This window comes from Lepidothrix coronata, unplaced genomic scaffold, assembly GCF_001604755.1.
Source record: "Lepidothrix coronata isolate B3197 unplaced genomic scaffold, Lepidothrix_coronata-1.0 Scaffold24, whole genome shotgun sequence".
In the NCBI taxonomy this organism is placed as follows: Eukaryota; Metazoa; Chordata; class Aves; order Passeriformes; family Pipridae; genus Lepidothrix; species Lepidothrix coronata.
This window is the reverse complement of record NW_016690204.1, coordinates 2,679,955-2,703,843: the sequence shown is the minus strand read 5'-3', so window position 1 is coordinate 2,703,843 and position 23,889 is coordinate 2,679,955. Positions and strand designations below refer to the sequence as shown.

At 52.4% G+C, this 23,889-nt stretch overlaps 2 protein-coding genes across 3 annotated transcripts; one reads left to right on the top strand and one right to left on the bottom strand.

The window, feature by feature from the left end:
* The first annotated feature begins 18 nt into the window (after positions 1–18).
* On the top strand, positions 19–18,787 carry NAA60 (N(alpha)-acetyltransferase 60, NatF catalytic subunit). The gene is made up of 7 exons (XM_017809012.1): positions 19–144; positions 11,753–11,868; positions 13,009–13,138; positions 14,415–14,511; positions 16,614–16,848; positions 17,591–17,771; positions 18,184–18,787. Exons 2-6 carry the CDS (start codon positions 11,759–11,761, stop codon positions 17,745–17,747), a joined length of 729 nt encoding a protein of 242 aa, XP_017664501.1. The 5' UTR covers positions 19–144; positions 11,753–11,758; the 3' UTR covers positions 17,748–17,771; positions 18,184–18,787.
* Positions 18,788–20,796: 2,009 nt separating this feature from the next.
* NUDT16L1 (nudix hydrolase 16 like 1) lies at positions 20,797–23,701 on the bottom strand. Of its 2 annotated transcripts, XM_017809009.1 has the most exons (3): positions 23,455–23,701; positions 22,753–23,013; positions 20,797–21,787 (listed from the first exon to the last, which is right to left on the bottom strand). In XM_017809009.1, exons 1-3 carry the CDS (start codon positions 23,677–23,679, stop codon positions 21,344–21,346), a joined length of 930 nt encoding a protein of 309 aa, XP_017664498.1. In that variant the 5' UTR covers positions 23,680–23,701; the 3' UTR covers positions 20,797–21,343. The 2 variants fall into 2 exon arrangements, with proteins under 2 accessions (XP_017664498.1, XP_017664499.1); XM_017809010.1 differs by lacking the exon at positions 22,753–23,013 and having other exon boundaries at positions 23,455–23,690.
* Positions 23,702–23,889: the final 188 nt, after the last annotated feature.

Sequence of the window (23,889 nt, the reverse complement as noted above, 5' to 3'; positions counted from 1 at the left end):
CGCGCGGCGGCGGCAGCCAATGGGGAGGCGCGTTACTGCGCGGTGCCCCGGTTGAGGAAGTGGCCGTCGTGTCCGTGTCCCCCCCGGTCCCAAGTCCGGCCTCGCTCCGGGATGTGCTGAGGGCGCGCCCGCCGCCCCTCCCAGGTGAGCCAGGGGCGATCTGGGGGGGTCTCCGTGGCAGGGCGGCCGGGCCGGGGTTGTCATGGCGGCTGCACCCGGGACGGGCCCATCCGGTCGCCATGGCAACCCCGCCCCTTCCCCGCCACTAGGCCGCGGGGCCCGCGGGATGCGCTCCCGCCCTGCCTAGTAACGGAGAGCCCCTCGCCTGTGTCCCGCCCCATTTCCTCCTCCCCCGCGGCCGAATTCCCCTCGGGAGAGCCGGGAATGTGTCGCGTACGGCGGGATCCCGCTGCTTCCCCGCGGGGAGGAAGGAGTTGCTCGGGTTTGTTTGGACGCGGGCTGACGGCCGGGGGTTTTGCGTTGAGGTTTTTTAAGTGTAACTGGACAAGCTGAGCCTTTAGTGTTGCCCCGGAGTCTTCACGGCACGGCGGCAGGTGCGTTTCCAGCGGTGTTCCAGCGGCCGTGCCCGTGCCCTCGGGCTCTGCGGGGTGGGATGTACCTGCCTTGTGTACGTGGTGAAAACAGCACCCCCATTCTGGAGACTGCTGGTGCTGGAAGTGCTGCTGTTCCCATATCCTGTCACTGACCGGGGCTGGTTCTTCCCTGCCGGCTTTGCCGTGTCCAGCCGGGAGCCAAAGCACGTGTCTCAGACATCCACGGGCATCGGATTATTGTCATATCGCACTGCGAGCTGTTCAGATGTTTAGTTATGTTAACTGTGTTGTGTTTGAGCTCGGCCTACTCTGGGTCTGTTGTGGTTTATCCCGGTTGTGTTGTGCTGCAGCCGCTCCCAGCCCGTGCTGGGTGATCTTGGAGATCTTTCCCCTCCCGAGAACGTGTCTCGGTGCCTGGCTTTTTACTGACAGATACATAGAGGCATTAAATCTCTGTCCCCAGCTCACACCAGACTTTCTAGATGCGTGTTTTCCCCTCTCTGTTTGTTTTGATAATTCCCATTATCCCCCTTTGCTGCCGAGCAACAACTGTTTTCAGGGAACTCGCTGTGAGAAAGTGGATGTTTTTCCCCCTTGCAGTGGTTCACACAAATTGGAAATGTTTGCCTCTCTCCTTTCTCTTTTTTATCTACCAACTTACAGATTTATTTGTCTCTGGGCATTGTGAGAGCTTTCTACACCTGTCAACATCTTAAATGTTACCATCCTGGAAATCTGTGCCTTATCCCAAAGGATCATCAGTCAGTTTTGTTGCATATCTATTACTCTCTTCTTCCATCTAGTTATGAATTTGCTGAATAGATCATAGCTGAAATCTCTTTTCAGTGTGCATTCATGCTAGATTTGTTTAATGTAATTAATTATCTTAATTAACTTCTTTAATCTGCCACAGACTCTCCTTAGCCCAGCTTAGTTTCCTCAGAAGCCTTTTTGAAGGACTCTTCTGGGAGTGTTTTGGGAGCACTACTGTGTGGTGTTTTCAGATAAACCAGTTGTCTGTATGAATAAACTCCAGCAGGTGTCTCACAAGGGAAGTGGAAAAAAACCCCCAAAAAAACAACAACCCCCCCCCAACTGGTGGCTCTGTCCCAATGTGTTATAACTGCAGTGTGAACTCCTCATTTATTTACAGGGTAAGGCTGAGCAGCCTCGTACCAGGCTTGTAAAGTAGGAGGGTTTATCTTGCAGCTTAAAAAGTGGTTCTGTCCTGTCTTGTAAACTGCTTTAATTAGTGTTTCTGTGCCTGGTGGTAAATGAGGAAACATTCAGTAGTGTGTAAGTGTTGCTCTGATAGGTCATTTTGCTCTTTGAAGTCACTGCTGTTTCTCTCAGCTTGTTGCTGGGTGTCCTTAAAGCAAATTGACTTATGTCTGACTGGTTGGTAGGTGGCTGGCCTGTGAATGCCTTTTGAAACCTGTGCCATTCTTAATTTTCACTTCTTTTCCTAAACCAGTGTGAATCATCCTGATTTCAGGTATCTGGGCCGGCCTTGGGTGTGATGAATTCAGTGGAATTCAGAAACTGGTCTTTAGCCAAAGAGCCTTTAACAGAACACGTGCATTTATTTTTGTTAACAAAGTCTGGTGCTTCTCTCCTGTCTGGTGTTTTCTCCCCTACTAAGGATGATCTTTATTTACATGTGGGGGTGTTTGTTGCTTCATGGAGGGCTTTTTGGGGGGTGTTATGAATACAGGGGTTGGGCCAGTGTAGTCTGTCAGTCAGTGAGTCAATGCTGCTCTTGTAGCCCATCAGTTGATGGGAACTGGTCCTGCCACCCCAAAAGCCATTCCCTCACTTCCTGTCCATTTTCCACCCCTATGCCCCCCACCCTGGCCACTCCCAGCATAATTTTTGGAGTGAGCAGGAGCAGGGGAAACTGTGGTTGCAAAGGCTGACTGTGGATGACAGTGCTGTTGTAAATACCTGAGGAATTACAGGTGCAGACCCAGGGACTTCCTGGCAGAGCTGATTCAGAAATCCAGGAGGCTCAGCCTCCCTGCTCGTCACAGGTTGCTGTGGGTCATGGGCAGGAATTCCCTCCAGTGACGTCTTAAGATGCTTTTAAGGAACCAACTGGGCTTAAGCTGTTCAGAGTAACAGCAGAGAAAGTTCTGTCTTGGCTGAGCACCTTGTCTACAAACGGGGAAGTCAAGCAGTATCCAAAATCATTCTCAGAGTAGGATCATTTCCATCTTCCTGCCTTTTTTTTTTTAACCAAAGTGTGTCTGATTGTTTCAATACAGAGTGCTGCAAAAAGAATTAGAGCTTCATGTCTCACACTGTGTGTCCCCCCCCCTTTCCTCCTTGCAGAAAGGTGGGAACAGGAGCTGCTCAGTTTTCCAACATTAGCTTTTAATTAAGTTTTTAATTTCTCCTTTTCAACTCTCTATATGGCTGTCAGAGCAGACACCTCTGCCAGAATCCATTTTAAATGTTACTGGCTTAAAACAGCAGCAGTGGGGTTTCTGAGCTCAATCTGAGTGTCTCATGCTGGAAAAGTCACTGAGAAAGGAAAGGAAAAGGAGCCATTTTGGCTCAGATTTTAAATTCGGGATCTTGGAGAGGTGTGAGCTTGGGGCACTTGTCTGCCAACTGGGAAAGGAATGTTCTTGCCAAGCATGTTTAAAGTTTATTTTATTTGAAAGCACCTTGTTTGCAGTAACGTCTGAAAAGTTCTGTGTTGGTGTCCCCTGTAAGGGTGTAGGTGGAGGGACTGGGTTTTGTGTTGCTGCTCCATAATGAGGACGGTGTGTAGGAAATGGGGGCAGCCTCCAATTCCCCTCTCCCGGGTTTTGTACCACACCAGGCTGAATTTCTGGCTGGTTTTTCAGGCACTAACATACATTTTCTGCGTGGCTGTTTATTCTAATTTAGAAATGGCAGCGGTGTGATGAATTGTGGGGGGGGTTGTTTTTGTTTTCTGGAAGAACTCGTGTATTAAATCTCCCCTCCAGCGAGGTTCCTGTTGCCAGCGTGCCTCTCTTGTGACCCTTGGGTTTGAACTCCCCACAGTGCCACTGTCACAAAGCAGATTTTCTCTTCCCCGTCTTAACAAGAAAAGATTTAACAGCAAAACCCTCTTAGAGATTCTTGTTTGCCATTCCCGGGAGGAATTGCTGTATCTGGGGCAGCAGGAAGCCATGCCTTGTGCACTGTGCTTTAGAGACACTTTACTCGGGGAGCAGCTCTCGTGAATCCACGGCTCCAGCAATGTTTCCAGAGCTGTAGGGAGAAAGAGCAGCCTGGAAGGCAGCTCGCAGGCAAAACATTAACCTTTTGTGCTGCTGGGAGTCTGACGAGTCCAGCTCCAAGTGGGCAAAGGATCAGGAATACGAGTGTCAGAGGATTGCACTAACAGTAAGTGTTTTTTCAAATAAATAACCACTGCTTGCTGCGCAGGTAGAACTGTATTTCGCCTTCTCACTTCCTAATATCCTTTTAGGGACTGTTTCAGACGCTGAGCCTTCGTGGCGGGAGGCCAGAGTGTTAATTACGGTGATTCAGTGTGTTGGGCTTCCAGGCTTTTAGTGCCGTGCTGTGCTGTGCACACCCCGGTCCGGGCGGAGCGGGGAGTGAAGTGTGGAGCTGGAGTCAAGGTACAAACGTGTTCCTTAGAACCGTGTTTTCAGAACTTCAGAGCTGAGGAAAAACTGTCTGAGCAGCGTGGGGTGAGCCTCTGGGAGCAGGGCTGGATGCCAGGAGGGTTTTCCCGGGTGTGTGTGACAGTGCTGCCTCCCTGACTGTCCAGTGTGCTCTGGCCAAATCTTGTAGCTGTTCCAAACGAGGAGGGTTTGATATCAGATTGACTTGTTTGGTGTATTTGGTGTTTGGTGAGATTCTGATTTAGCAGGGTGATCTTCAAGGTGTGGCAGCCTGGGAGGCTGTGCAGGGGCGGGTGGTTGGGGAGGACAGTTTTCTGCACAGAAAGAAGCTCCCGCTGAAGGAACTTAAATAATGAGGAGCTCCGAGTGCATGTCCCTGAGTGACCCAGGGTCCATGAGGGCTTTGAGGCTCAGTGCTTGTGATTCTGGTAGAAATGACAGAAAAACACGGATCAAAAAGTGTCATGGAGTGTTGTAAAATCACATCATTAACATCAGAGCCTGCTCTCAGCCACGTTATTGCGTTGTTTTCAGACCAAGGCACAGAATCAGTCATTTTGTCCTAGATTTCTCATTAAGAATCTCACTCATTCCATGCATCCCCTTCTGCTAATGTAGGGAATGAAAGTGAGGGCAGCTTTGGGCAGCAGTCCTGTGGGATGTGATACAGGGATGGAGGTGAAACCACCACTGTTCTGTTTATGACTGTGAACTCCAAGCCCTGTTGGTTTCCATAACATACTGGGAATGAGAACTGTTTCTTCTGGGGTTTGTGTGCTGCTTGTCCCAGATGAACCCCTGTGGGATTCCTAGAAGGAGCAGGAGCATTAAATGGGATAAACAGTGTAACAAATCACCTGTAGAGGTGTGATGGCATTGCTCACATAGCACAGGGAGGCTCTTGGTGTAGGCAGCACATTAAATACCCCAGCTTCCAGTTGCACCTTTAGATCCAAAGGAACTTGTGTGATCCCAAGAGATTTGCTCCTCACTGACATTGTGTGGGCCTGAGCAACCTGACCTAAGTTGGGTTAAACCCCAAAAGATCTTTCCAACCTAATTTTTTTTATTCTGTGACCACACTTGAAGTAGTACCTTGGAACTGTCATTTAAATACTGTCAACATTTAAATACTGTCAGTATTTAAATATATTTAAAAATTTGGCTCCTCCATATTGCTTTAATAATGTTGCCCTAAGTCCTGGAATCCCCTCTTTGAGATTCTTAGTAATGAATTCATGATGTTTTCAAATCCAGTTGCACTTTCATTGTATTAAATGAAAGGAGCTTGGTGACAGGGTTTGTCTGTGTAGAACATTCCCTGCGAGACCAGTAACCTAAAAACACAGTAAGCTGAAAATGAAATGCAGCAGGGAAATCTTTACTGCTTTGGGGAATTAGACTGGTTCACATTGAATGGTTTAATGTAAATCAAGTCCCCAGAGCCAGATGGCACAAGGTAGAAAGACTTCTAGCTGTGAAAACTCCTGCTGGCATTCTGGAAGTGACAGTCCCCAGACAACAGCAGAGTTTGTGGCTGCTTTGGGTGCTGTGTTGCATTTTGGGGAGCTTTTAAAATTCTGTCTGGGCTTTGTTTGGTCCTGTTTCTTTACAAGTGAGAGAGGACGCCAGGTGGCATTAGAATTTGTTTCCTGGAAATCTTGCCTTACTGGGATTTGAGGATTGTCCACACGGGAGTCACAAACAAGGATTTGGTGGCGGCGCTGGAGCAGCTCCTCTGGTGAGGGTTCCAGGCATGAGGAATCCATCTCTGTCCTGCTGTGTGTGCATGGACACCTTCCAGGGAGTATCTGCAAAGTAAAATACAGCCACTGTGACATGTGTGTGGCCGCAGTGCTGGGCACAGGCACACGGGGAAGGGCCAGCTCACATCCTGCCTGTGCCCAGCGGATTGTCCGGTGTCTCTGGGATTCCTCCGGCCTGGCCTGTGCCTGGAGTGTACTTGGGAGGCGCCTGCAGGAGCTCAGCCTTTTCCCTCTGTGGAACAACAGCAGATAATCCTTACTAATCCACAGGAGTGTGCTCCAAGTAAATGCTTTGAATTCCAGGAGGTGAAAATCTTCATCCCTGTGAGGATCCACACTGTTTCATGCTGGAGGTGCCGGGAATACCAGGGTGGCTGGGGGTGTGTGTCCGTGGGGACAGTGCTGCCTGAATTATGGGATCACTTTAGAGACACCCACGGGCTGCCAGGGATTGTTTTTCTTTACTCTTTCCTGCAGGTTTGCTTCTTTCTGTTCAGGATTAATTGATTTCAATTAGCTGTTAAGTAATAGTAAAAGGCTTTTGATGACCTTCAGTCTTAGCTTTGTTTCTGCAAGTGAAGACGATTCCCTCCCGTTGGTTTTTGTGTGAACACTAAATTTGAAACCAATACATCCCTTATTGGGAGTTATATATGTAAACAACCCTAGTTACTATTTGTTTAACTTTAGTCTTAGATTACCTGGTTTTTATTCTGCCAGGAAATTCGGTGATGTTCGTTGCTAGATAATAAAATTTTTATTTGGGAATTTCATGAGTTCATCTGCATGGAAGCTGAAATCCAAATAAAACTTAATGAAACCAGTGTCTTGTGACAGTTCATTGTCCCACTCATTTTTACTGGCTGCACAAGGCAGAAATGTTGTTAAAACATGTCTAACAGTGCTAAACAAGGGAAATCTTAACTTGCAGAACCACTTGGCCACGTTTTTGTGGGTATGGAAGTGCCCGAGGGATTTTCAAGCATATTTAAGCAGCTGCCTGCCGAAGTCTAGCCAGCATCAGGCATTATCCTGCATTTGAACACCCTGTTGGATTAAGAGTGCTGCTTCTGTTTCTCTAGAAATGGGGTCTGATGTAGACTTTTTGTTGTTGTTGTTGTTTAAATACAAGAACTTCAAGAGGGAAAGAAAACTTCCTGCTCTCGAGAAAAGCCTGAGTTGTTTCTTATCTGCGAAGCATCTGGTTCAAATAAAGAAACTGTCCCTGCACCTGTCTGAAAATGAGAACTGCCTGGAAATGCTGGTGGTAGAAATCTGTCAGTGCCTGTACTCAGGTCTTTGTGCTCAGTGAACAGGGATAAATAATTCCTGGAGCCTCAGCCATTGCTTGGGCTGATGCTGGGAGCCAAAGGTTCTGCTGCCTTTTAGACAGAATTGTGAAATGCTGTCCTTTAGCTCATTAAAGCCAGAGCTTATTGATGCCAAAGATTATTTTTAGATAGTAAGTTTAGGCCTTACAACGTGCTTTAATTTAAAACTATATGTCAGGTTGGCTAATTTAGTAATGTGCTTACTATTTCTGTTCATCCAACTTCCATTACTGCCAAATGTTTGTCAGAAGAATTTGATAGGTTCCTCTGAGCTGCCCATTACACCTGAGGCCAAAACATTTTGTAAGATTTGTTTCAACAGAGCAAGGCAGAAGGGTAGCAGAAATGCTCAAAACCTTTATGCTTTCCTGTATTTTTGAAATGAATTTGCTGTGTGTTAATATCTGCAGGTTTTAGGTAGGAAAGGGAATTCAATGCTGAGTACTGACCTGCAGTATTTTGGAAAAGGGTGTCCTCAGAGCTTTTTCAAAAGTTTAGCTGCACAATCCCTTCATAAGCGTGAGATATTAAATAAAATATGAAATGCTGGCTCATTTACAATCCTCCTCAGTGTTTTCCGGGGTGAGGTCACTGTGCTCCCCTGGGAGCAGAGGCAGTGGGTGATGTTAACCACGCCCCTCCCAGACCGTGGCCATCATGTGAACAAAGATATTAAAAGAAATAAGATAACTTCATTTTGGCTTTTCCAAAATGGCCGTGGACCTCCTTCAGTTAACCACATGTCCCTGGAGCCTGTGTTTGGCTTTGCAGCAGCCACCACTTGATCTCAAAGGTCAGAACTTGGGTTGTCAGTGTTGCTACCTCGAAACCCCTAATGGCCCTTTTAACTTTCATCAAGCCTAGAGTTGTATTTGACACTGATACTGGGGTTTTTTGTTTTTTGTGGGGATTTTTTTGTGCTTCCATATATTTTTTGTCCTCTAAAACTAAGCTGATCATAAAAGCGATGCTCTGGTCACTGCTGGCTGAGGGTTTTGCTCAGGACTTTGGCTGTGCCCAGGGGCAGGACCTGGTCTTGGGTGTTTCCCAGGTATCCATGGAGAGCTGTCACCTGGGTATGAAGGGGATTGACTTGCCTGGGATTTCTTCTCTTGTGGTCATAGCAGCCTCTGTTACGACCCGCCCCAGAGAAAGGGGAGGGGGGTAACCCAGGTTCTTAACAATAATTCCCTTGGGGTGGATTAGAGTGAAACGACACTGGATAATCGGTGTCTGAAAACATATATTGGTAAGGTTTACTTTAACAATTTTGTATCAACAGGTATGCTAGCATTTTGGGTGTTGTCATATAACAATGTGACATAGAGATAACCTTGGGGGGGGGAAGAAAATGCATAGGGGAGAGAAAGACAGGATAAGAGTAAGGGAGAGTAAGGAAAAAGAAAAGATGAGAGTGGAAAAAATGTATATAGTCACTGCCCACGGGGTCCAGCGATGACACTTGGGAGTTGCAGCTTCCACGTCTGTCAGTTGAAGTGGTGGCCTTGATCTGCCGGGGGTGAAGGAGGGAAGCCCCCACACGCTGTGGGGGGCTGTGTCTGGCCTGGTTCCGGCCTTTCAAGATTGGCAGGGGGAGGATGGGCTTTGATGGGCCATCAGAGGTGTAAACTCGGCTCTTTCTGCCTTTTCAGGGCTTGACACCTTCAGCACTGGAGGGAGGGATGGGCCCAACTGCCCATCAGAGGTCAAAAGCCTGCAAAAGTCTCCTAGAATGCATAAATCATTAACCGTTTCAGTCTCTGACAGCCTCTTACTGCTGCAAGGCCTGGCCAGAGAGGAAGGGGCACGGCTCTGCTCTCCTAAAACCCTGTGGCAGGACATACTGCCAGACAGATGTCCTGAATGTTCCTTAAATGTGCTGCAGCATCCAGATCCGGTCATGTCCCTGCAAACACAACCAGTCCTGGTGTCTGAATTTGAGGGGAGGGGAATTACCTGGTTCAACAAAACAGTCATGGATTACTTTTTTAAGGCTGGCTTCAGCTCCAGGATAATGTGTAATGCTTGCCCAGCTCTTTGAGAATGTAGTGTTAGATACACAGGGACTAATCCTCACAGGAATGTGTCCTGTGCTGGCTCTGCCTCTCCCGAAGCGGCTGCTGGCTCACTCTGCTCCTGGGCCCTGCCTTTTGTACTCATTAGGAAAAATAATGGCTCTGGCATGGTGGTTTCATTTCTCTCTGATTTATTAATGCTGAGAGCATTGGCTGAGAAGGGGTGTTGCCTTACAGAAGCATTAAAACTTCTCAAGAAAAGTGATCCTGTGGTGTGTCACTGCTCTGAAATGGCTCAGCAAAGGGTCTGGCAAGGCTGGGAGGAGTGGGAGGGTGGGCCTGGGATGCACACCATCAGGCAGGAGTGATGTGGATCAGATCAGCCACAGCCAGTGAACGTGCCCTTCCTTCCTTCAGGATCCCACGGGGTAAAGCTGAGGCTTCTTAAAAGGTCACCAGGGGTTGGTGGAGAGCATGTGCTCTGCCATGAAGGGGTTGCAAGTCCAGCCTCGGGGGACTTGAGGCAATTCTAGGAGTGTAAAATGAGTTCTAAAGCCAGCAAGAAGTACTGTTTTTGTAGGTGCTTAAGCTGTTTTGAAACTGGCATCTGGATGCTGTAGGCTGCTCAGTAAATACACAGCACAGTCCTAGAATAGGCTGGGAAATAGCTGTGATTCTTTTTAAGGAATTCTTTGGAGGAGAACAAGTGATCCACATCACTATTACGGATCCCTTTCTCCAGGAAATATGTAGAAGCAGTTATGGGGAGGAAAGCTGTGTCTGGGAGGGATCTTTGCTTGAAGAAACCCACCCTATTTCATCTTTTTTCAAGAGCTGTTGGAGCTCTCTCAGCACTGATATTGAGTTCCAAGGACCTTGACATCCGGGGATTCTGAATATCCTCGTGTTGTGCTAACTGGGAATTGCTCTCTACCCTCTCATCCAGTGGAGCTGCAGAAAAAAACTGGTTTATGTGCCTTAAAAGAGAAATTTGGGGACAGAATGTGGGTTTTGTACCTTAACCTGTTTTTTTTCTGAGGGGTACAGTGGAAAGGGGGTGTTCAGTATTTTTAGGAGAGCAGTCACACACGGTTGTGTGCTGTCAAAACACATCAAATGGGGTTCACTGCTGTGCCTGCTCCTTTTGTGCATCTTTGCACAAAGTCACGGAGCAACTGTATCTGACAAAGTAAGTTTAATTACTTACAGTTAATTGCCAGATTGTAAGTTTTGGAAATTTACAATTGCCAAAACTGGCAATTGTAACTTTGCCAGTTACAACTTTTGTGTAGAAGCTGCTCAAATGGCAGTCCAGTGAGGAGTGTGTTAAATCTGTTCCTTCTCAAGCTCTGAGCTCTAAATCAAGAGGATTGGAAAGCTGAGCATCCCTTTCAACAGGAGGGCACAAACACTGCTGTGTGCAGCATTTCCCTTATAACTTGGCATTTTGAAACCAAGATTTGAGACTCTTAAAATCGCGAAAAGTAAAAATTTCAACTCATTTATTTTTGTTAAGGGTGGTGGGTTTGGCTTTTCTTTCCTTTGCATCCTGGTCTGGTTCTTCGACCTGGGAGGGCTGGAGCAAGAGACAAGGGAACTGACTCTTGGAGTTGCTGTGCCTTGTCGATCTCATGTGGGGCTTTGTCCTGCCTGAAGCCTGTTCTCCGTTCATGCATCAGTGCTGCAAATGCTTTTACAACCACTTCAGTTATCACTTGCTCCTTTCCCTCTGGTGTCTTGTTAAAAAAGGCTGAAGACATTGCAGCCAGTGCCCTGTACGTGGTTAGCGGATCGTGGCAGTGCTATGGAGAAAAGGTGTCCTGGGATTTCTGTGTTTGACTGGTCTCTGCTGGGCTGGAAAGCCAGCCCTTGAGGAACTGTGCCACGTGGGAACGAGGGGAGTGAAACTAGGTCTCATTTCCCAGCATAGGTTAAACAAAATGAACACTTTAAAGAGTTGAAATCCTCTGCATATGTACTCACTGGAGATGGCAGGTTTGTGCAAGGGGACTTTCTAAATGCTCTTCTAGCAGTGCTTCCTTTTTAAGCTGTTTGTTCAGTTTTGTTTTAACAAAATGTTGGTCCTGCACAGACATTTGAAGAGCTCCGTGCAACATAAGGTACACTTGGCGCACTGTTGGCTTATTTAATGCAGCACCCTGAGCTCTTTTTGGAAGGATCTGTGGCCATGTGCACACCATACTGTGCTCACAGGGAGCGGGATGGGCATGGATGCAGGGCTGGAGGGGTGGGTTAGGCTGAGCAGCGAGCTGGGCTTATCCTGTGGGCAACGCGGCTTCAGGTTATTTCTCGAATGAATGTTGACATGTTTTGCTTCATCTCTCCCGAAAATTCGTTTTGCTGGGGAAAAACAGCTTTACCAATGCCAAGATCCTCCCGGTGCTTGGAGGTGGGATCAGCCCCTGTCCTCCATCGTTCCTCACGTGCCTCCTGTCCTTGCAGGCGTGAATGACAGAGGAGGTGCCCCCGACTGCACTGACGGACGTGAACCTGCGCCTGCTGTGCCACGATGACATAGACACAGTGAAACAGCTCTGTGGAGACTGGTTCCCAATAGAGTACGTCACTGGCTCGGGGGGGATCTGAAACAAAGGCTGGGAGCCTGCACTGGTCCACTTTGGAGCTGACTCCAAAGGCTCTGCAGCCATTTGGGCTGTTGCCAGGACAGCAGCAGGTTCGGAATATTCTGTGCACTGTGCTGGTGTTGCTGTAACTACCCTTTGCTGCCCTGGCCTTAAGGCATCAGCAAGTTCCTGTGTGCAGATTGTGGCAGGAAAATGGGCTTTGGGAAAGACTGTGAATGAGGTGGGGAAAGGGGCACATCTCCAGGCAAAAGGACAGCATCCCTGTGAAAGGAAGTTGTGTCCTGGAGCATGTGCTGAGGAAACGCCCTCAGAGCCAAACCAAACCAACAGGGAGCAGCTGTTCCTGAGGGATTGTCCTTCTGAATGTCCCAGGGGAAATGAGCAGTACTTCCCTGTGTCCTCAGCATCACTGTTGCTCCCAAAGGTCTGGCTTAAAGCTGATCTCAGCCTGTCCCAGGTCAGTTCCCCAGGCCCCCATTTGGTAAATGCCCATGACTACAAAAGCACAGGAATGAGGAACTTTTCTGGGGGACAGTGACGGATTTCTGGCCTAAAGCATCCAAGGAAACCACAGCTGTAGGCTTCAAGGGTTTTTTTTTTTCTTTAGCTTTGTTGAGAAGGCTTATAGAAGATTTAAGCAGATTATGAATAAGATTGTATAAAATATAACAAATCAGCAAAAGCATTCATAATATTTTGAGTTTGTAGATTTCTTTTAAATGCAAGGCTGAACTCTCATTTTGAAATAAATGAGTACCCCAGTCTCCCTTTTGTGTCTGCAGAAGGAGGAGGAGAGTTGGAGGCTGGTGGTGTGATTTTTTTTTTTTTGTTCCAATATGCAGTATTTTTTTTTACACATGTATCAAATTAATGAGATCCTTACGCTTTTAGATGAGGGCAGATGGATCTTGCATTTAAAAATAACTTGCTAAAGATGGAATTGAAAGCTCTGGGCAGTGAATGTAAACCAAAAATGTGGCTCTCTTAGCAAGGCAAGGAGGCCATTATATGATGCCATTGTACCAAAGGGGGTGCAACAGCTGTTTCCAGTTGAGCATCTCGGCACGTGGGTTTTGCATCCTGAAACATTCCTGGTTTTCCCTTCCTTCCCAGGTACCCTGACTCATGGTACCGAGATATCACTTCCAACAAGAAGTTCTTTTCCCTCGCAGCCACGTACAGGGGCTCCATCGTGGGCATGATCGTGGCAGAGATCAAGAGCAGAACGAAGGTGCACAAGGAGGTACGTCCCTACACTGAGCTCCAGTGACATAATCCACCTCTTGCCGTGGTTAACGGGGGTGGGACCTCCTTGGGGTATTTTTTTTTCCCCTTCTGTTCAGACACTTGACCCTGAGTTAATTTAGGGGGTGAAGTGTGTGCTGATTCCAGCTAAGGGAGCCTGGGTGGGGGGATGTGTCTGAACACATGAGCCTGGTGCCACAGAGTCTCTTCCTGCTGCAGCCCATGGCCTGATGGGAAGCTGAGGGATCAGGTCATGCAGGTGTAATCCCAAATACCTGTGCAGGAGGCATTTAACTGTTGCCTGGCTGTGTTCAGTGTCCCTGGTGACTGCAGGATGTGTAGCTGTGGGAGAAGAAACCTCTACCTTTTTTACTTAAGAGCTTTCTCAGCTGTACTGGGAGAGTCACTCTGGTGACTTCCTGCAGAAACCCCTCCATTTTCACAGTCCCTATCTCGAATCCAGAGGGGAGGTAACCAGCCTGCAAAGAGCTTGAGCTTCAGCGATAATACAGCTTGGAGGCCAGGAGAGACAACACAGTACGGCAGAGAGGGAGAGAAGTGATGGTCACTGAGCACAGTGTGGGAGAAGACCACTAAAAAAAAGCAGGGGCAGTGCAGAGGGTGCATAACCCCTGAAAGGCCATCAGTGTTGTGGTTAAACAATAATCCCAACATTCACAGGAGCTGAGAGCACTGAGCAGCATGGGTCTCTTCACTTCAGCTATCTGGCTTCACCTCAAAGCTCATCAAAGTCAGAAGCTGCACTTTCAGCAACTCTTACAAAAGGCTCTTGTCCCAGCCAAGCTGGAAGCCAAGGGCTTATTCAGCCCCTGCTCCAGCAGTTGGGCTTGTGGAACGTGCTCCTTGTCCTCTGCAGCAGAGCAGGGATGTCCAGCTCAGGTGGAGCTTGCAGGCCATGAGGACCTGCTGGGTTGATTTAGACACTGATGGGTGACTCCAGAACTGGCACTTTGAATCCTTCCTGGTAAAGAAAGCCAATATGTTCTGTCCCTAAGGCCACAGGTAATGTCTATAGTCAGGAAACACCATGATTTGTGTTCTGTGTCTGGGAAGATGATATGAAAGTAGGAATAGCCCCAAAGGAACTGTGCTTGGATTTTTGAACTTCCTTTCCAAAAACTTCAGCTAAGACTGTTCAGTGAAGAGAAGATTCCTGCTTTAGCCTTGTTTTCAGGTGTTCCAGTACAGGATTTGTGCTTTCTCCTCTGCCTCCTCAGGTACCCTACTAAATAACTTGTCTTATCTCTACTCAGGATGGAGACATTCTAGCTTCCAATTTTCCTGTGGACACTCAAGTTGCTTACATCCTGAGTCTTGGAGTGGTGAAGGAGTTCAGAAAACATGGAATAGGTAAGATGCTGCCCAGTGACAACTGTTGCTCTCATTTGCCAGTGGTGTGACTGAAGGAGCTCCAGCATATCCCTGTAGGAAAGGCTTACCCCTGACTGATACCAGCAGGTGGGAAGGTGATGCACCTACATCTCCTGCCTGGTGTCAGTGCAGCTGCACTGAGAGCATTTTACTGGTGTGGACACAACACAATATGCAAATATTTCCAAAGAGCACAGGGCTTTGTCCATCTTGTTCCCAGGGGCCAGCTGAGCACACCAAAAACTCACAGCCCTGCTGCTGAGACTGACTGGAAGTGTGAGAACCTCACCCTGGAGCAGGGTTTGAAATGATTTTCTCTCATGGGTATCAGCAGTCTGATCCCCGAGGCAGAAAATAGAGCTGCTTTTAAGCTTTCAGCTTCAACACATAGAACAAACAGTTAGAAAATGACAAAGGGAACTGGAAAAAGAGTGTAACTTGGGCCTGGTTAGATCTCAAATGCCTGGACAAGCCAGCTCTGAATGTCTGCTGCCACATGCAGCGTTCCTGCAGCCATTTGGAATCCTGCAGTTCAGAAAGGCTTTACCTCTGCCTAGAGCAGGGTGTGCTCCGTCCCCAAATGCTGCCCTTCGGGGGTGATTTCAGGCAGGATCTGTATCTTTCATCTGCAAAAGGGAACAGGCCAGGTTTGGCAGCGTGATCCTGGGTTGCACATCTGGGATCTCTTCAGTGGATGCAGGTATAACTCATTATCTCCAACTCCTCCCTTCTCCCCCAGCCATGTTTGGAAAGGGACAAACTGATAGGATGCACAAAGAAATGACCAGAGAGTCCTCAGAGAGAGCACTGTGTTTAAACCTTGCATTGAAATGCCACAGAATGATGTTCAGAGAAGGTGGTAAAGGGATATTCTGTAAAATTGTGGTGGTTTTGAGTCTCCTCTCAGTTACCAAGTCCTCATTTTTTTTTCCCAGCTCCATCTTGCTGGAATTTTCTCCCATCAGAGTCAGTATTTCCTGCATCCATTTCATCTACACAGCATGTTACCGTCCTCTCTCAAAACCTTTGTACTTGTCCCTGTAGCAACACAGCCTAAAGAAGCTGCTGCTGCTTTTTCTGAGACCTTTCTTTTGAGAGTTTTTCTGCTGGTGTTTGAAGCTGAAGCCTTTCATGCAGGAGGCTCTTTACCCCAGGCATGCTTCTGAGCACTAAAGCTCTGATTTTTCCCTGGAAGACAGTAAAAGGTTTTGGTTTCTAATTCTCTGCTATTCTTAAACCAGAGGACAGCTGGATTTCTGTGAGGTTTCAAGACTGGAATATGTCATAACTAAACTGAACTGCTCTATTGTTGATGTCTCTCAGTATATTTTGGGTTTGCAGATCCTGGGGATTGTGAAAGAGCAGCAGCCACCTCACCTGTGTGTATTAGTCAGGCTGATCCTTTAGCCTGGTGTTACCACACCTGATGGGAGAAGTTCCCATGCAGGTTCTGCTGGGTCCACCGTGCCGTGTTGAGGTGGTGTGGATGAACCTCCAGGTCTTTTCTCTTGGGGCTGGAGTATCCTCTGTGCCCTCCTCTGGTTTTTCCTGCTGGCTGCACCAAATCCAGGTTGAGTGAGACTGTGCCTCTGCTCTCTTCCTTAGAAGGGATCTTCAAAACCCACCAGTTGTTAGATTTTGAGTTCGGCAGACACAGGGCAATAACCTGCCTGTGAAGCTCTGTTTTGACACTCTGCTGTTTTAAATGGCTCTAAAATAAATAAATGTATGGGGTGGAACTGATACCATTGAAAATGACTCAGTGACCTTCCCCACAGCTGGGAGCTGCTCCACTGGGGATGGGTGACATTGTCCCATGTCTGGCTCATCCCTGTGGTTATTGAGTCAGAGATCTGTGTCTTTAAAATCTCTGTTTTTTGAAGCCATGCTTATAGGTGAGATGAGAGTCATATTAAAACCATCTAGCATGATCCTTTGAGAACTGTGTGGGATTTGGGGCCCTCAGGGTTGTGCAGCAATCCCTGCTCAGACCCTGGTGCAGGAGGACTCAGGTGAGCCCCACGAGTCCTCATGCTGAGGAAGGCTCCACACTGTGATCCTGCTGCTCTTCCTTTCCACAGGTTCACTCTTGCTGGAGAGTTTGAAGGACCACATCTCCACCACTGCCCAGGACCACTGCAAAGCCATCTACCTGCACGTCCTCACCACCAACAACACAGCAATAAACTTCTATGAAAACAGAGACTTTAAACAGCACCACTATCTCCCCTATTACTATTCCATCAGAGGGGTCCTCAAAGATGGCTTCACCTACGTCCTCTACATCAACGGCGGGCACCCACCCTGGACAATCTTATATCCTTTACCTGCTGAGCACAGGCCAAGCCATGTTTGGGGTTAACAGCAACCCACCAAAGTGTGGGGACTGCTGCCTGCTCAGATGTGAGTTTAACCTGAAGCTGGAAGGAAGGCGATGATAGAGGGATTTGACAGTGATCCATGTGTCCCCAGGCTCCCCCAGCTCCTCTGGGAACAGGTCAGGGAGTCAGCCTAGGATTTCTGGAGCAAGTCTGATGCCAGTGATAGTGAATGCTGGTGTTAGGCCAAAGTGCTGGGCGTGCTTCAGCTTGTGGTGTGCAGGATTTGGCCTGCATGGAACATGGCAGAGAAACTATTGGTCTTGCTTCCTGTGACTTGGGATCCCCTGGCCTGGATCTCAGCAGGCTGCTCTCACACTGACTTAGAGAGTTTGTTTCAGGTCACCAAATCATGGAAAGAAACCCCTCTTTCCCAGGTGTAGCTGGTCAATCCCAACCTCCTGGGGCAGGGGGATGGATTGCCATCCCCACAGGAACTTGCCATGGAGTGCAAAGAGAACGGGCAGCTGCTTAGAGGAGGTATTTCCCACAATTGGAGCCAGCATTCCCAAACTGCCATCTTTTACAGGGGAGAACAGACCTGCTTTTAACAGACAGGTGGTGGCAATGAATGCAAGGAGCAGATCTGAGTGAGCAGAGCAGCTTCCACTGTGCATGGAGTGATTTCACGTGTTTCTTAAGTCACAGTGTAACTGTTTTTGTCCTTAACTGGTGGCCACTGACTACCTACAGCACATTGGATCCACACTAGCCAGCCTGAGCCCGTGCTCCATTCCCCAGAGGATATACCGGCAAGCCCAGAGCCTCCTGTGCAGCCTCCTGCCCTGGTCTGGCATCTCTGCCAAGAGCGGCATCGAGTACAGCCGGACGATGTGACCGCAGGGTGTGCGGGAAGCCCAGGTGGGTACTGGGGACAGCCCCTTCCCTGCCCCACGGCCACAGTCCTGGAGTGGGAGCGTCCTGCTGCTGTGGAGTGCCTGGGCAGCTCTGTGCTCTGGCCTCCAGCCAGTGGCCGAACTCCTGCTGGTTTCATTTGAAGGGAATTCGCATTCTGATCTTGTTTACTTGAGCCCAGAGCCCAACAGAAGGTGGAATGTGCTGTCCCTCTCCTTTTCCCAGATATTGGAGCAGCGTGCAAGACCCACAGTGACTGAGCCCTCAGTGTCCCAGCCCAGGAACTGGAAGGCCATTTGCTGCCAGTGCCATTGCATGTCTCTGACATTCCCAACACTGTGGCTCCCCTGCACGCTTGGAGAGACCCATCATTAACACCTGGTTTCCCTACAACACCTGCCCTCTTTTCTTTCCATAGGATCGTTCCTCCTTCCACGAGACCCACCCGGCTCTGCGCTGGTTCCAGTGATGACAGCTCTTGGCCAGTGACCCAGCCCCTGGGCGGGACTCCCTGTTCCACAGGGACTGACATTTGGCAGACTTCACCCCGGGGCTCAGCCCCGACCCCCCGTGGGCTGGGGTGGGCCTGGGTGTCCGTCACCACTCCGTGTGCATGTTGCACTGTCCCCACCACCTCCCTCGCCTCCGGTTTGCTCCTTCCATACACGTGGGTTCAGCTGCTGCTCCCACTGCTCCCAGAGCAGCTGAGGGAGGGTCAGGAATGTGCACTGAGGAACCACTGAACGGCTGGCAGGGGACAGTCGGAGAGTTGTGCTGGGGAAAGGGGAGCCGGGTGAGGGGAAAGGGGGAGTGAGAATCATGGTTTGGTCCTCCCACATCAGCTGCTCGTGCTTCCTGTGGGTAACTTGCAGGGAGAGTAACTGCCTCGCATGAGAAACTACCCAGCCCCACCAGCCCTCTGGAGTGATGTACAAAGTGTAGAATTCAGGATGCATCGAGTAGAAGGCAGGGAATGAAATTGCTATTTCATAGTGAAATATATATGTATTATAGTGTATAGATCTTTCTGCCTCTGTCCAAGTTGGAATGTAGCAGGGGAGGGGAGCTGGGGGTGTAGAGTCTGGTCCAGAGCCCGTCTTCTCCCCTGTATGTGCCCTCCCTTGGCACTGGGCTCTTGCAGGCTCTGGAGTGATGGAATCTGTGCACAGATCACAACAGCTTTTCCTTGCTGAGGAAGGTGCCCCAGCTGCTCGCTGTCGTGTTCTGGGCTCTGCTCTGGCCCCCTGGCACTGTGCTGGGCAGTGTCCTGGCTGCAGGACCCCTCTGGCTGGGCCAGCTGGGCCTGAGTCTCTGCTCACTGGCAGCTCATGTCCAGCCTGTGTGGAGGCCCCAGAACTGCAGCCAGGCCATGGGCCCTGCTACATTCCCATGGCAAATCCTCCTCCCCTGGCTGAGGCTCTTCCCCTGCTCAGCACTATGTTCCTCATTCCCCTCCCATCGTGTCACTGGAGCAGAGGGGTCTAAGCTCCATCTAGTGCAGGGCCTGGATGTGCTGGCACTGCCAGCTCTGGCAAGGGCTGGGCAGGACCTGGGGGTGACACTACAGGTCAGGCTGGGTCTTAGAAGACCTTGCAGACTGGATGGCCACAGAAAGCCCCGTCAGTGTCTGAGCCCTGGGGTGGGAGGCACAGGAGGGGAGGGGGCTGTGTGTGACAAGTGCCACCCTGGAGAGCAGGAAGCCCCAGGGGGTGGCATGGACCTTCTGGGAGCAGCACAAGGCTCTTCTGCAAGGTGCTGGTCCTTCTGGGGCTCAGAGGCATAGCTCAATGACTGACACAAGGTAAAAAAGTGTTTATGAGGAGTCAAGCTGGTGCTGGTGGAAAGGCCATCCTTTGAGACCTCTGAGCCCCAAGATGCCAGGGCTGCCCTCGGAATGGGCCTCTTTTACCCCATCTGTCTCTGGTTCCTCTCCAGTTCAGCTGTCCAGTGACCCCTTCCAGCCCCAGTGCCCCTGACACACCTTTCCAGCCTCAGTTCCACAACACCCTCAGTTGGGTTACCACTTTTCAGTCTGGGGTATTTTTGCTTATCCACTTTTTACTTAAACACATCTGTTAGTTTAGAGGTTCTTTAGCAGCCCAAGCCCTTGGTTTTCCTCAGCACTTGCTTTCTCTGGACCAGAATGAAGCTCTTTCTCTCCTGAGTGCCCGGCACTGATGTGTGTGTGTGTGTCCCCTTTCTCTCCTCCCCTTACACAACCCCACTCCACTTCTGGAGCACATCCCCAGGGGAGCTGTGACTGGTCTGTGCCCTCCTGCCACCCTGTCCCGAGGCATTAGCCCTGTCCCCACTTTGCAGCCCGTTATTTATTGAAGAGCCTCTCGCTAAATGTCTTCAATTAAACCAAACCTCTTTTCTGAGTTTTCTGTCCCTGCACAGGAATCAACTGAGTGCTCTGGCCCTGACCTTGTGCTGGGGGTTGCCCACAGACCCTCCTCACTGGGGCTGGAGGAATCCTGGGGGAGCTGCTTCCAGGCCAAGCCAGGGATCAGCTTGGAGCAGGCAGAGAGGGGGGGACAGGGCAGAGGGAGCAGCTCCTCCAGCACTGAGCCTGCCCTTCCAATGGTGGGTGGACGGTTTTCCTGAGCCCCACAGGGACTGGGGCTCCTTGCTGGCTGCCCCACATTTCAGCCAGGACAAAGGCCCCTCAGGCACAGCCAGTGCCCACGAGGTGCTTCAGCATCTGCAGCAGCACAAATGGCTGCTCCAGGCTCCTGCCTGGAGCCCTGGGGTGCATGAGCCAGTCTGGACTAACCCAAAACCTCAACAGCTGCAGAGAGGCAGCACCTAAGCCACCCCACAGCCCCCCTGCCCCAAGGGGCTGCCACCAGCAGCCTTGTCCTTGTCCTTTGCCTCTGGCCCCATCCTTCACCTCTGGCCCTGGCACAGTCCAGAGAACAAACCCTTGTGGCAGCAGGAGTTGATGGGTGCTCTTCCCTCCCAGCCCTACCTTCCCCCAGCTCTGGGTCCCGCAGGCTCAGCCTCAACCTTCAAGAACAGTCCCAACCGCTAAACTTTCAGCAAAGCCATTTATTCCACTTTTCTGCTCCCACAGATCTCCAGGTAGGGCCCCACATGAGCACCCCTAACGCCCCAGAGGGAATTCATGGCACAGCTGCCCTGTTGCACCAGCACCCCAAGCAGGGGCCTGGTCGCTGACATGGGCAGATGTGCTTGACCAGCAGCCCCGTCCCTCTGCTGTGCCCATTGCCAACACAGCCAAGTCAACACGGGGCATTTAAAAAATTCGTATGTTTTGTTTCTTAAAAATGGAAGGGGGACCTGACAGCAGCAGTGTGTCCCTGAAATCAAAGCATAATTCTAAGGCTCTGGCGCCCTCACGTAAGCACATGAACTCTCTGCAGGGGCTGTGCAGGTTGATCTGGGAAGCTCGCTAAGAGTTTAATGGCCATAAAAATAAATCGCTTTTCCCTGCTTCAGACAAACCCAGACCCTCCCGGCTGGGCAGTGGGGTCGCGTGGGCAGCCACTGCAGCCCCAGGTCGGAAAGAAGTCTCTTGGCTCACCCACTTTTACTGGAGCGCACACAGGGTGGGGTCACTCCATCACCTCGGCCAACGGCTGCTCTGCCACCGCGTCGGCCCCCAGCCCCGCAGGCTGCTCCAGCGCCTCGGCCCCCGCCAGCTGCTCCGCCAGGGCCTGGCCCTCCAGCCCCGCCAGCTGCTCGGCCCCCGCCTGCGCCATGCCCGGGTGCTCTGCCCGCTCCGCCAGCTCGTTGCCCGCTTTGCCCAGCTCGTTGCCCGCCTTGTGGCCGTGCAGGTGTCCCGCTGCCCCTCCCGCGTGGTCGATGGCCGCCTTCTTCGGCTTCTGCGTGGCGGCCACCGCCTCGGCCAGCTTCTCCTCCGGCACCATGTTCAGGATCTTCAGGGCGAACAGCAGCTGGAACTTGGCAGTTCCGACGAAGGAGTTGGCCAGGAAGTTGGGCAGCCCGCCCATGCGGTCCTTCTGGGTGTAGAGGGGGACCCGGACCATGCCCATCACCTGCAAATGCACAGGGCACAGCTCAGCAGGGCCACTGCAGCACCAGCCCCCCTCTCCGCACCCCCCTGTCCCCACACCCTCACCCAGTGCCCGCCAGCCCACAGCCCAGGCCCGCCCTGCCCCGCTGCCAGGTCCTGCCTTCCCTCCACACTGGCCCCTGCCCTTCCCTGCCCTCAGCCCAGCTCAGCCCCAGTGCTGCCCCTTCCCGAGCTCCCCCAGCCAGACCCCTGGCTCTCCCTGCCCAGCCCCCCGTCCCAGCCCTGGCTCTGTTCCCCCATCCTGCCCCTTTGGGGGGGATCCCGCTGCCCCAGGCCACTATGGGGAGTGTCTCTTCCCCCTCCAGCCCCTTCTCCCTGTGGGGACACCACAGCTGCCCCCATGTCCCCCTCACCCAGGCCACAACCCAGCGCCCACTGTCTCTGCTCACGCGGCTGCCAACACCCACCGAGCGCCCGGAGGGCGCAGGGGGAGGCCCTGGATCTCTCTCACAATGCCCCGGGGCTTCAGCCACATTCAGCTGCCCAGGAGGAGGAGGAGGAGGAGGAGGAGGAAGGTGCCCCCGCACGACCCCCATGCAGGCCGGGGAGGACTCGGGTCACAGCGACATCACCACACCGCGGTCACGGTCCGGTCCAGGGCACTCAACCCAGGGCGGGGGGGGATCCCCCCCAGCTGCAAACGGCCCTCGGCCACATCCCTTGGCCGAGGGTTACACGGGCTCGTCCCTGCGTGGGCTGACGCCAGGAAAGGCTGGAGCCGGAGCTCCCTGTGCTCTGGAGCCCGCGGCACGACCCCAGCCGGCTCCTATCGCCGATGCCTCGGGCGGTGCTGGCACCTGCCGCCGGCAGCTCTACCTGCGGTGCATTCCCCGGCCGGGCTGGCCAGGGCCGCCCGGCAGACCCAGGAGGAAGCGACGCCTTCCCTGGGCTAAGTGAGAGCTCGCACACCCCTCCCGGGTGTCCCACCTCCATCCCGTGGTCTCGGGAATGCACCGCGCTGATCTCGATGGTGTGCAGCTCCTCCAGGGTGAGCTGCCTGGCGTAGAAGTGTGCGACCACGCGGTGTGGCCCCTCTGTCAGGTGCGAGCACAGATAGTCAGCTTCCGTCAGGCGCACACAGCCCAAACCCAAGCCCAGCACCCGATTCAGACCGTCCTCCAGGGACCAGTAACGGCGATCCACGAACCCCCCGGGAAAGCCCAGCAGTCCGTCAAACCGCATCTGCATCTGCAATAGAGGCGCAGGGTGTTAATGGGGCACGGCGGGGCCCCCGCCGGGGGGCGAGGAGGGGCCACGGAGCCTCCGGAGGAGCCGGAGGAGCGCAGGGGGCGCCGCGGCCGCTCCGGCGCGGCCCTTCCAGCTCCGGCGCATCCAGGACCGCTCAGCGACGCCGGCCCGGCCGCCGGGGCTCTCCGCACCGCCCGCGGGCCCGGGGGCTCCCCCTGGGCTCGGGCCCAGCCTGACGCTACCGCCCTGCTCGGATCTCCCGCGGAGCCGCCCCCTCACCCACCGCCCCCGCACCCGCACCCGCGGCCCGGCCCCGTCCGCCCCGACGCCCTCCCGCCCCGCCCCAGCCCCGGCCCCGGCCCCGGCCCCGGCCCCGGCTCCGCTCCCGCTCCCGGCCCCGGTTCCGCTCCCGCTCCCGGCACGGCCCCGCCCGGCCCTCACCAGCACAGCGTAGCGCAGCGGGATGCGGCCGAACAGCATGCCCGGGTTGGGCGCGTACAGCATCGCGTGGCACGAGTGGCTCCAGCCGGGTCCGAGCCGCATGGCCTCGTAGCGCGTGAGCGGCTTGAGCTCGGGCACGCCGGGCACGCCGAGCGTGGGCAGCGGCGGCAGCGCGCCCATGGCGGGCAGGGGGCCCATGGCCGCCATCGTCCCCACGGCCGCCATCGCCTCGCGCCACCGCCACCCGCTCCGCGCACGCGCTGCGCCCACGGCACCGCGGGGGGCGGGACCGCCGCTCGCGCGCGGCCAATGGCGGCGCGCCGCGCGCCGCAGGGCCAATGGGCGCCCGGCGGGGCCCGCCAATCGCCGCGCGCGCCCGGGGCGGGGCGGGCGGCGCGCGGGCAGCGGGCTGCGCGCGCCGAGCGCCACAGAGAG

What these genes read in the sequence shown, in the direction of transcription:
- NUDT16L1 (XM_017809009.1), bottom strand. Translation starts at nt 23,679, where the DNA reads ATGGCGGCCGTGGGGACGATGGCGGCCATGGGCCCCCTGCCCGCCATG. An exon ending in CGCTGCGCTACGCTGTGCTG is followed by an intron (nt 23,014 to 23,454) that starts GTGAGGGCCGGG and finishes CCTCTATTGCAG; the next exon opens with ATGCAGATGCGGTTTGACGG. An exon ending in CCCGAGACCACGGGATGGAG is followed by an intron (nt 21,788 to 22,752) that starts GTGGGACACCCG and finishes GTGCATTTGCAG; the next exon opens with GTGATGGGCATGGTCCGGGT.
- NAA60 (XM_017809012.1), top strand. Translation starts at nt 11,759, where the DNA reads ATGACAGAGGAGGTGCCCCCGACTGCACTGACGGACGTGAACCTGCGC. An exon ending in GGAGACTGGTTCCCAATAGA is followed by an intron (nt 11,869 to 13,008) that starts GTACGTCACTGG and finishes CTTCCTTCCCAG; the next exon opens with GTACCCTGACTCATGGTACC. An exon ending in GAACGAAGGTGCACAAGGAG is followed by an intron (nt 13,139 to 14,414) that starts GTACGTCCCTAC and finishes ATCTCTACTCAG; the next exon opens with GATGGAGACATTCTAGCTTC.